The 12,855-nt window shown below is 36.6% G+C and overlaps 1 protein-coding gene across 1 annotated transcript in view; it reads left to right on the forward strand.

Moving 5' to 3' along the window:
- Nucleotides 1-12,855, forward strand: part of LOC110469703 (dynein axonemal heavy chain 5) — a 148,707-nt gene that overhangs the window by 43,942 nt on the left and 91,910 nt on the right. Inside the window, exons 40-42 of the mRNA XM_077784814.1 lie at nt 1,467-1,613; nt 3,149-3,321; nt 6,170-6,348. Coding sequence (XP_077640940.1) covers nt 1,467-1,613; nt 3,149-3,321; nt 6,170-6,348 — 499 coding nt within the window. The remainder of the gene's footprint in view (nt 1-1,466; nt 1,614-3,148; nt 3,322-6,169; nt 6,349-12,855) is intronic.

Consider the following 12,855-nt stretch of genomic DNA (forward strand, 5'->3'; position numbering starts at 1 on the left):
TACCCAGAATAACAAATAAACTATCAGGAAAACAGAATAATAAAAATGTGTTAAGGAGTCACACCTCCTCATTATCCACCCAGCATGTGCTTTGGAATTGCTCCTAATCCTGTGATTTTCTCTGTTGTTTTGTTACGGACTCGTCTTGGGAAGAGGCAGTTTCTTAGTTCTGGAATATGGGGAATTTTATAATGTTATTTAACAAGAGCTCCTGAACTTTGGGGAAGTAACTGTGCTTTGTGGACATTGGTCTAATCTATCCAAATGTATTACATCCTTCAGCTGATGAGCTCTTTTTCTAGGGAAGGGGAAGAATAGTATCTGTGTTGGTTTAATCTCAAACACATGGATAAGATGCTGTTAACAGCCAAGGTGTCATTCCTAACAGTGAATCTATGAAAGAACAAGGACAGAATGTGAACTAAAGGGTTGTAATCCACCATTAATCAGGAATACAGAGTGAGATTGAACAAAGAAGTAGTAACAACATGCTACCATAAAAGTAAATGCAGGGCAAATTCCGTGCTGTACTTTGATACTGCATGAAAGTAAGGGCTTAGGCTATGGAGAAAACCATGTACTGCTACATTTTCTGCACTGTTCAAAGTTTAAAAAGAGCATAAACCTGCTTTTAGTCCACTCTAGTTCGTAGAATAACTAGGTATAAAGATTCTTTTGCATTTACAAGAAAACAACTTCTGTGGTTTTTTGGGCTGAACTGCATATGTATGTTTGGGGGGTGGGGAGGTTATTTAATTCTCTGTTAGTTTTAACAGTGTTTTTAGCAATTTTTTTCAGCAAACTGGGTGAGTTTTAGGCTCTGCATGTATTTACAGAAAGCTGGTGTGATTGTTCTGTCACACATTTGGCATGGGGTATAAATGAGCTTCTCTTTCTTAAATCTCAGTGCTTTTTTGTTGTTTACATCACTGGCAGAGGCTGTGAGTTATGTAAGTCTTAGACTTATTTATGTAAGTCTAAGACTCATTTATGTAAGTCAGTATTGTATAGTCAGTATTTGTGGAACTTTATAACAGATCTGCTACTACAAAACAAATTATTATTTTAGTGTCAGCATCTAGAATTATAGTAGGTTTCTAAACCTCTTCCCCCTAAACTTGAGCTAATATATTCTACCCAAAATCATTGACTGATGGTTTTGAATATATGCAGGGATGCAGTCAGTTGAAAATGTAATGTATAATAAAAGGAGCAAGTCTTGGAAAAAAATCTTACGGTGTGACCTGTTCATCAAGATATAACCTTATTGTACTCTGTTGGGTAGCAATGCATGAATGGAAGGCAGTCTGAAAATCCAAATTTAGGATTTCAAGCCTAATAAATACAAAGCAGGATATGGACATTATAACCTTGGATATTTTCAGATTTTTTTTAAATTTAAATTCTAAATATTGGAAGAGCAAATGGTGTTTATATTAATATGATCATTCTTGCTTGTGGAAAAGGTAATGCACACAACAAATCAGAAGTTCTTAGAACTTTTAAATTATTTGATTGACATGGCAACACACAATCTGACAAGAATGGAGAGGACAAAATATGAAACTTTAATCACCATTCATGTGCACCAGAAGGATATCTTTGATGATTTGGTAAGTTTTGGAAAACCATCAAGGGAACTTTCTGTATGGATGGTCTTGCACATATAAAATAATTATAAGTAAATCTTAGAATCTATTCTCTTTGAGTAGCTCTGACATTACTGCTGTGATAGAGCATATCAGATTTAGTTTGATTTAATATAGATGTGATACAGTAAGAAGGGTGAATTTTTATATTGGTGTGTTCATAGGTTTAGACTTCAGTTCTTTAAATGTTTGTTCATACATGCACAAATTCACTGTGAGCAAAAGAGTTTAACTTTTAAAATTAAACTATCCTCTCAGTTTGAAGATTTAATGGATTATTTGATTGGAATGTAAATGTAAAAAAAACCTCACTTTAGTATTCCTGTCAATCTTGTGATTTCTGATCCAGCCTATGTGTTGATGTAAGGTAATAGTTATTCAAAGGTAAAAGCAGTGAGGCTTCATATATTTGAAGAGGATAGCAACAAAAAATATAACAGATATTTCATTTTTTTTATAATTGAGTAGCATCAGGTTTCCTTTAGATAAGTATGTTGAATAATGAAAGAATAATTATAAAAATGGAAGTAAAAAAGGCTAATAATTCAATACTGATTGCTTAATTTATGCATATATGTTAGGAAAATAAAAATTAAGTGCATGTGTAAAGAAAATAAGAAACAATAAAGTACTGAAATCTAGAAAGAAAACTGCTGTCTCCTAACATAAACTTGGGGTTTTATCCTCCACCTGTAATTTTAAATTTATCTTCATAACTTTTCTTAATTTAATGTCATATTATAAAAAAAATATGGAAAATGGTTTAAATTTGTAGGTCCTGTATATGAAATAAAAAGTCAGGAGCAAGTTCACAGCTGGGGAAAGGGTTCTTAAATTGTATATGTAATAACAGCCTTCTCTCTTAAAACATTCTATTCTATTCTCTGCTAAACACATCCTTTAGTGATTGAGATAAAGGAGAGGGCAGTGGCTGAGATTCCAGAGCCTCCTCTTCACCTTACACAGTGTTTACAAGGCCAATAGCCAGGGCAACATTTTCTGTAAGAGGCCAGTGGTTTTGAGATCTAGTGTCAATAATAATGAATCTATTAATTACCACAAATCTAAATATGTGTGTGGCAAGTTCGTACTGAAAAATAAAACCCAAAAAACCAAAGCACTCAGATGTCTATACAATGTATTCAAATACTGTGCACAATTTAGTATTTCTGTGAGTAATGGTGCAGTTAGCATGCAGGACAGCCAGTATTGTTCATTTTTTATGTTTTCCATGACTGCTTTTCAATATCTCTGTAAGACATAATTCATAATGTCTGTGCCCATATCAGAGGAAAACCAAAGTGGACAGGAGGTTCAGAGCATGTCTTAGACAGGTTTGAAAAGATAATTCTGGATGTCTTGGCTCATGACAGATTCTGTGCTCATTCTTCAAGGTCATGAATTTATATTAAGTAGACTTTTTTTTTCTCTGTATGGAATTCAAGATTAATTTGTTACTGATTAATTTCTGTATTAATAGTTTTTCTTTTCCATAATAGGTCCGTATGAACATTAAATCTCCATCTGATTTTGAATGGCAAAAACAATCTCGATTTTATTTTCTTGAAGACTTGGATAAATGCATTATCAAAATCACTGATGTGGAGTTCACCTACTGCAATGAATACTTGGGCTGTACAGACAGGCTTGTTATAACTCCCTTAACTGACAGGTATTTGCAAAAGGAATGAAGTGCATAGTATTGGAGCTAAGATTTAATTCCTTTGACTTAATTCTTTTAACTTTCACGAGTCAGAATTACTTAGTATTACTTAGAATTATTACAATGCTGCAATATCGCTGATGAACAGCAGAGGCCAGTGCTTATATATTCAGCTATCTAAAGCAGGTTAAATTTGAGTGTTTGCTTGAGCTACATGAGCTGTGATGAGCATTAAAAAACTTAGCTGGTCTCAAGGTAAATATGCCTGAACACCATACACTTCACCAGCCTAAACAGAGTCAGTCAAATACCAATATATTGCTGCTTTCAATAAGCAGGTAGTTGCATGGGAATTTGGAATTGCAGCAAGTGATTAATTTGAAGTCAACCTATAGGAAAAAGCAGTAGCTCAGGACATAGCATTGCATAAGTAGTGCCAGTATGGTTTTAAGCAAAGCCTATGGAGAATTGCAGGAATACAAATACTGAAAAACTCTGAGGGCAATCACAAGGAGAAATTTTTATTGCTTGAGTGTTAGTTATACAGCATAGTATAAACTTTATTAGATGCCTGTTTTCCTTAAGGACTTTGTTCAGTGCTTCAGCTAGGCAAGAGGCAGATATATTTGCTATGCGAGAGCATGTTCTATGTGGATATGAATGTCAAAGTCAAAATACTTTGCCTGTTCAGTCATTTATAGAATTATAGAATGGTTTGGATTGGAAGGGGTGTTAAAGATCATCTAGTTCCAATCCTCTTGCCTTAGACTGGGAGATTTTCTACTAGACCAGTTTGCTCAAAGCCCCATCTTGAGTTAATGTTGGAATTGTCTTTGCATTCTTTGTGCTACTAGATTTTATTTATTAATGAAAATTCAGATTTTTGCCTATTTCTGAACAAAAATTATTCCCTATGAGCTATTTAAGAGACCCAAACCTCTGCATGTGGATACCTGGCTTTTGATAAGTAACACACACTTCCCAAATTCTATGTTATGCACCCTACTGTTCCTGTGTTAGGGGTTTGTTTGAAGCAGTACACAAACAGCTGATTAGTGGCTATGGCAGCACTAACACACCAAAAATATTTTTATCCACCAGGAGAGCCAGTATCAAGAAAGTGTTGTTCAAAATTTGTTCATAGAACTAAAAGACAACCAGGGAAGTGCTTATGGCACCAAACCTGCCAGAGTTCAAAAGGCATTTGGACCAAGCTTTCAGGCATGTGGGGTGGTTTTTGGGTTTGTCCTGTGCAGAGGAGGAACTAGACTGGAACTGGACATAGGATATATTATGATTCTACAAGGTGCTATGTCACACAAGATTGAAAATGAGCACAGGGTGACATGATTTAAGAAAACAAACTTTTTAAATTAGTTTAAACTATAATAATAATAACAACAGCAACAGAAAGAACAAGCAAATCTGTCTTTAAAAAATCTGGAAGAGCCAAACAAAGCTGCAGGGATTGGAGGCTACGCACTGTCACATATTGAAAGGGTATTTGAAGCAGAAATGTTTCCTGATGCTAAGGGAACTTATGTGCCTAAGCAATGTTGCACAACAACAGATTTTATTCCACTTGTGGACTTTTTCCATTTTAGTATTTATAATATTTTGCGTGGAATTGTCTGATCTTCTGAAATATTCAGGTAATGGTGTCTTTGTTCCATTAATCAGCTTGGAGTCAAGTCCTGTTTGGCTAAAGATTTCATGTTCAGAGAGATTCCCTAAGCAAGTGATAAATACACACAACTGGTAGTACATTGCATTGAGATAATGGCACTGAAATTGAATGCTCCTACAAATCATATCAGACACAGTCCATGTCATGGCAAACACCAAAAATGGAGTGAAAGGTCTGCACAGAACTTGTGCTATGTATTCAGTTTTGTCCTTACCTTGTTTTCAGTAGCAGAATTGTTAGGAGTGGTATTTTTTAAGTGTTAAATGATGACAGATTACTGAGTAATAAGGTGATGAAGCATTCTTACTGCTATTGTATTAGAATGAGTATTTTGTTGTTTCTTAAGAAGTCATACTAGGTGCTATCATTTGGGATTTTTTCCAGTGCCCATTTTATGTCCCCACATATATCATAAAGCTATTGAGTTTTACACTGCTAAAATGTGTTTGCTGTGATTTTGAGGCACTGAAGGTTAGAACAACAGGCTTCCTTATATGCTTCAGTAGCCTCCACAGTCTGGGAAGGCTGAGACTTAAACTTGAGGATCTCAACCCAGGATGGAGGCTGAAGCAGAAGATGATCATAGGACACATGGACTCCTCCTCTTTCTCTATTGCCCATTGCAATCTCCGCTCTCATCCATTGCCCTCCTGAACTCAAAACCTTACGTGACTGGCAGCACTGCTGTGATTTGGTATGCTGCTATGGAAACGTCAAGAACAGAAGGCACCCTCTGTACCTTCCTACTGCCAGATCAGAGAGCCCATCATGAGTACTCTGGAGACTCAGAGGGAAAGGGGAAAAGCAGAAATCCAGTGGCTCTGGGTGCTGCAGAATAAGGCTGTAATGAAGGAAGTATAATAATATGATAATCTGAGAAAATAACAATACTACAGTATTTTGGTATTCAGCATTTAGAATTGGCCTGTGTATATCCTAGGCTATTGCAGCCATGGCTGTGCTGGATGAGTGCTTTTCTGCAGGTGGAACAAAGCTGGTCCTGATAACTCAGCTTCACAGTGTGCAGGGAGACCTGAGGACTCATCACACTCAATTACATTTCTTCATGTAATTCCAGCTCTGGATAATACTTCTGTTGTGGTTGCATTGATGGACTTCAAGTAATTAATAGTAGGAAAATTTTCACAGATCTGTTTGTTCTGTCTTTAGGTGTTACATCACTCTGGCACAGGCCCTGGGCATGAGTATGGGTGGTGCACCAGCAGGACCTGCTGGGACAGGGAAAACAGAGACAACCAAAGACATGGGCAAATGCCTGGGAAAGTATGTTGTTGTTTTCAATTGTTCAGACCAAATGGACTACAGAGGACTTGGTCGTATCTATAAAGGTAAGACAATACCTGCTTTATTCTTTTTAGAGTTGTAAGTTTTTGCCCCTTTGGTGTAGTGAGTTAGCAATGATATGAAGGGCATTTTCACCTCTGTTTCCTCTTATTTCCCGGCACTCATCAACTTTACCTGATATTTGATTTTTCATCTCTTTCTTCTTGCATGTTTCCCAGTACTTTTTTGTTTGATTGTTCTTCAGTGGTGTTTCCCATCTATGTCTTCTTTTCTTTCTCCCCTTTTAATCCTTTCTACTGTTTGAGGGTTTTTCAATGCTTCTATCCTACCCCTCTCATGTGGAGAGGATTTATATTGATTATTTGCTATTTTTGTGTTGAACAACGCTATCAAATGTGAAGCTTAATGATGTTGTGCAAGGCAGGGTTGCAGTGTCTTATTTAACTATAGGACTGTCTTGAAACCAGGAAAATGGCACAGTGATCAAACTCTAGTAATGTTCATGATTAGCAAAATTGTGAATTTTGTTTTGCAAACAGTGATTAGTGATCCCAAATCTGTCGATTTCATCATAATTGTCTGTTTTATTGTATATAGCTGCATATATGTACTGACCATATATAAACCAGAATGCCACCACTTTCTGTGAGTGGTGGGCTTTTAACTGTAACACAAGGTATCAGAAACAAAATTTTCACTGTTGTGATATCTCCTGAAGGCTAAAATATAACCTGGGGATAATATTTAGTTCCAATTAAGAAGCCAGTGAAGCTGGTCATGATATTTTAAGCAGAGGAATATTTCTGAACTAGAAACTGAACCATCTAGGCATATGAATACATTCAGTTAAGGTCACAAGTTTCTCAAAGCACCTCTTGTAACCCCCACAGATTTGGGCCAAGTTTTACTTGCACATCATATCATATCATATCATATGTGCAGACCTTTAATGTCACAGGTTTATTTTGCTCATTATTATTGGACAGAAGAGGGCTGGGATATCTGAGTATGCTCATAATGCCAAGCACAGTAATCTGCTGTACCTGCAGTCATTTGTTTGTAAGGGAGATGTCAGCCTTTGTTTCTCCTTGCATTGGGTTTGATGTCACCTAACTGTTGTCTTCTGCTCTGCTCCTTTTGTGAGAATATTTGTATGTCTTTATATGTAAACACCTCTTTTCCTGACTCCATGGTGATTTCACTTCTTTGTATTAAACTATTTGTGACTCATGTCAGTTCAGACACCTATTTTTGTATCCTTGCTTTTTTTCTGTCTTCTTATCCGGTGCACTTTGGTAACTTACCTTTTCCCATTTCAGATTGAGGCAGTAGTGATCATTGCAGCTTGTCGTTGCTTTCTTTTATTAAAACTGGACACAATTTCTGTGTCTAAAAGCACAAGTTGAGTTTTAGGGCTCAGTTTTCTTTTTCTGTTTTTTTTTTTTTTTTTTTTTTTTTTCCTATAAGCCGACCATTTTCCATGTAGTATTTTCATCATATGCTTCAGAAGCAAAGTAATAGTGTGTAGTGTATCCTTCTCTGGCTGCCTCATTTTATTGCAGGCTGATGTTCAATATGAGCTAGAAAAAATATTTATAGAACTCATCTAATTGCTGCTCAAGAAACCATGATGCCTGTGACTGCTTACTTCAGTAAATTTGCAAGTAGGATCATAGCTTGCTTCTCTGAGAATTTGCCTGAGAATTAGGTAATAGATCCAGCTGAATAGAGCCTGAATAGGGTGGGTTTTTCATATGGCAGTTGTGTATATGGGAGTAAAAGTAAGATTCTGTTCTTATATAAGTCATTGATGCATTCATTTGTGAAGGGACATTTGAAGTCAGTTGTTTTGGACTTAGGGTCACTGCTTGGAAGGGCCTGACTTCCAATCACCTTCTTAAAGTCTTTAAAATATCTGCAATTTCTTGAAGTGTGGATATACTGAAGTTAAGAAGGAAATGAGCACCTTTTCATTTCATATAAAGGGCAAAGTGACTTCAGATAAAAGTTCTTTACTGCACATGAGGTCTTTAATGGAAAAAAAGGATGGCTCTTCTCAGCTGTGGAAGCACTTCCATGCAGTCTAATAAGAAAGTTCTCATTAACACACTACATATTTCAGTGCTCACAATGGGAAATTTTTTTAGAATTCCACCTCTGTTGTAGGCTTGGTGCTCCATCATCAGAGTTTCCAGACCCAAACTTTTCACATTAACTGGTGCTGTGGGTCAAGTCATCAGACATTAGCAGGTTTAACAATAAGGAGAAAAGAGGCAGGGTGAGGTGGTGTTGTCCTGTCTGCAGGCATGTCTCCAGACTTCTGTAAAGACAAGAAGTTTCATCTTTAGAAAAAATTAATAGAAAAAGATAAGATAACTAATATAGCATATATTGTATACTATAAAATTATCATTTGAAGTTCTTCTGGTTGGGTCAGAGCTGAGGTTTGGTCTCTCTGTTTCCCTGTTTCCATATGTTTTGTTTTTCTGTGTGACTCAAAAAATTCATAGGCAGATGATCTAATTGATATATTCAAGGCCTGGACTTTGATCTTTGATAGTTTTGTTTTTTAAAATTGAACCAAAATGTAGATTCAGATGCAACTTGTCACCTAAACTGGACCAGAGGTAACCTGAGAAAGAACCAGGGATGCAAGTGGGAAGATGAATTTTCAATTTCTCTCTTATATCAAATTCAATGTTGAAGTTGCCCATGAATAGCAAACCAGAGATACTTCATCACTTTTCCTGAAAAGAGTGGATACCCTTCCAAAAACATTTTGTCTGTGGTTGCCTGTGGATGGATATAAAAGTTGTGTTTGCTTTGGTTCTCTTTTCTATAGTTACAGTCAAGCAATTCCAGTCTTACCTGAAGTAACTTTTTGTGATTTGGTATTTAATGCAATATTTAATGTAAAATTTTATATTTATCTTAATTCAGAAGGTGAATACACAAGTCTGACATTCTGTAAATTCTTTCAGGACCAATGATTATTTTTTAGTTTGCTGCTTCTGGGTTGCACTTTGGCTAGACAGAGTTTTGTTTCAGTGACATTTCCATTGCATTATATCACTATAGCTCTACTCCTGTGTGAAATCTGGGGGAAAAAATGTGGAAAAATACATGTAAGAAGACATGACTCTGCATTGCAGATAAGCATTATATATTGCATGGGGCTAGTAGCTATTCTGTGAGATTCTTTCATCATTTGAGAACCAGGTTTGTAAGATGTCTGTACTGATGGGGGCAGGGGCATTGCCATATTTTTTTAGATATAATTAAGAATCTCTTTAGTCCTGTCATTTATTTTCTGCTTTTATTCCATTTCTGTATTTGATAGCCATCATATGTTCAGCATGGGGACAGAATTTAATTCACAATATGAAAAAATTACATTGTCTCTGTTTTGCAGCTGAGAATTTGCCTGCTGTTCCTTTGCTTGTGTGTGTGTTTTTAGCATATATATGTATTTTCTTTCCTTTTTCAACCTCACCAGAATGAAATAAATCTTCAAGAACTGAGCTTATTCAAAGCTGTGGGATATTGGCTTTGTCTGAGAATGAGGTTTCCTAACTCCATGCAGCAGGTGGCATTACAGAACAAGTGAATTTCTTTTTCCTTTCCCAAAGAAAAAATTATTTGCTCAGAACTGAACCTCACCATTCTATAGAGAAATTACTTTCAAAACCCTTTAAGATATAGACAGTAAGTGTAAAAGACCATGTTATACAGAACTGTTTCTTAGTTAGAAACTATCCAGCTTTAGAGATTTTTCTTGTTGCATCCCAAAGAGGAGATATTTATGTTTAATAAACAAAGCAGAAAAAACCCACTATTTTGGGATTTTTTTATGATGGATCCTAGGAGTCATGTAACCTGTTACAAAAGGAGTCAAATTAATTAAAAAAAATCTCTGCAATAAATGTTTTTTTTTTTTTTTTATCAGGGAGCAGCAAGAATGGGGCAGTTCCATGAGGGAAGATGAGCCAGGAGTCCAGGGTGATCAGCACAAAGGCAGGGGCAGGGACTTCACTCACCAGGGCACAGTCCCACAGTGCCTAAGCAGGTCAGGCTGTTCATAGCTTGTTCCCATCAGCAGTCCAGTGCCATCAGACAATGTGAAATGACCAGCTGGACACAGGATTCATCTAGGAAGTTTAGTCAGAAACAGCAGGAGGCAGGACTAGGGGTAATACTGTGGAGCTGTGGGCTCCTCCAGAAAGTTCATTCAGCAATTCAGGATGAAAAGAGGTGGGACTGTGCACAGCCCTGTGCAGAGTACAGTTCTGACCTGCCTGAGCTACAATGGAACTCCTGGACTGAAAGACAGAGTTCGGATAGAAGCCTCAGTGAAATGTAAATTTTAAGGAATTTAGATATTTTAGAGGAGCTAAAATTTTAGTTAGAGATAAGCCTTACTAGAGTTAATTAAAATAAATTAGTAGGCCTTGATGAAGTTAAGAGTCAGTAGTTTAATAATTGATTGCTTGTCAGCACAATGTTTAGTTAGCTGGGTTTATAATGAAGAATATAGAAACTGATAAATAGCTTTTAGGAACATAAGACAATTGTGGGCCTCCTCTGTTCTGAAACCAATTGAAGACAAGGAATGGGAGTTCTACCAAGTTCATTTGTCATATTTGCATTGAAAAGGTAGAAAGTTCAGAATGAGGAAGACTTCATTTACTTCCTCATTTTGGGACCCCTCCCCATGAAAGGGACCACCGACCCATTTCAAGGGACAAACTACGCATACTTAATAGATTTTAAAATGATTAGCATACGAAGCAAAGAATGGGATGTACCAAAATTATGCATATGTATTTGTATTTTGGTAATTCAATACTTGTATGGATAAAAGGACTCTGTAATCACCTGGAAGCTGCAGTGTGTATTTGGGAGCTATCCCACACGCTGCCCGGTGTCAAATAAACATACACTTTCTAACTTTATACTGTTAGAGAGATTTTGTCTGTCACAGTTGGATATCAGTACTGGATCAATATCCATATTTTTTAAATAAATCATCAGGAAGGGCTGTTGAGGGCATCCAGGGCCCAAATATTCCTCACAAAAGGAGAGGAACATCAGTTAAAGGACTTGATGCCACACCAATGAAGTCAAGGAATGTTGTTCATTTGTTTTCAAAGACAGTAGGATTGAGTATTTCATGTTTTAAATTTGGTAACTTTTGATATAATTACTTCAATCTTTGCATTATTATGGCATTGTGGTATTTGTATATATTCCAATTGCTTTTAATTTTTTTTAATTAAGTCCATGTAACTTTTAATCCTCTTCAGATTCTCTTCCTTTAGAATATCTTTTTTGCTTATAATATCATAGAAATTAGTTAGAAGCAGCTTAGGGGAAGGTTACATATGGAATTGAGATAATTTTCATGGGAGATCTGCAGTATCGCCCTGACTGAATTAAGCCTTAAGAAGCTAATTTTGGTTTTACTACCACTGATTTTGACCTGGTTTGACTCTAGTTCTTTTCTTCCAAAATTGCATGGGTAAAAAAGACCAATTGATGCAACATTATTAAAAGAATTGGTTAAAGGACATAAAAAACCAAAAAATTAATGTCAGAAAAGAAACATAAAAGTGGCATTAAGGGCACTTGGAGGAACATCTTAAAGGGCAAGAGAAGATCAGACAAGGAAAAGGGAAGGGAAGGGAAGGGAAGGGAAGGGAAGGGAAGGGAAGGGAAGGGAAGGGAAGGGAAGGGAAGGGAAGGGAAGGGAAGGGAAGGGAAGGGAAGGGAAGGGAAGGGAAGGGAAGGGAAGGGAAGGGAAGGGAAGGGAAGGGAAGGGAAGTAGCATATTATGAGAAGAACAGGCTGAGCAAAGGCAAGAGAGGAAAAAAATTAAGAAAAACAAAGTGAAAGAATATGTCTTCATAGTATTGTTATTGATTTTTGAGTACTTTCTCTTGAACTATCTTAGCTCTTAAGGAATCAACTTTACACATAAACCAGACATAGATTTATTTTACCAGTGCTATAGGCATTGCCATATAAAGTATGAGGATTCAGGGGAGGTCTGTGCATGGTTATTTAACATTGCAAACACAATGCCTTTTCTTTGACATGTGCTTAATTTCTGCATTTAGTACAGCCTTCAAACTGCTTAAACCAAGCTGAGCTCCACCACTCAGTGGAATGCATTAAACTCCACTTCTGAAAACCTCTAGATATGGACTCAGGCAATTTGAAATACTAGTACAGTGTGGTCTTTGGGAAGGGAGGGATGGCATCCATGAAGTTCTTGCATAGACTTACTAGACTTTGTCTTTTCTAAAAGGGGTGTAGAAAAGCAGGGAATTATGTGGCTTTCCCTCTACTGCTCTAGAAGGCTGCCACTGTAGACTCTCCTATTTCAATCCTGTTAGCATGATACAGAAGAAGGTGTACTTGACTCTCCCAAAAGCCATTAATTTAGTTATGTTTGTGTGTACTACTTTCTGTCTAGAACTCCAAGGCCTGTTCCATGTAACAATTCTAAATGTAACATCAGATTCTTTCCTCTCTCTTCAACAGTAGGATGT

The sequence above is a fragment of the Lonchura striata genome, chromosome 1 (genome assembly GCF_046129695.1).
Source record: "Lonchura striata isolate bLonStr1 chromosome 1, bLonStr1.mat, whole genome shotgun sequence".
NCBI lineage: Eukaryota > Metazoa > Chordata > Aves > Passeriformes > Estrildidae > Lonchura > Lonchura striata.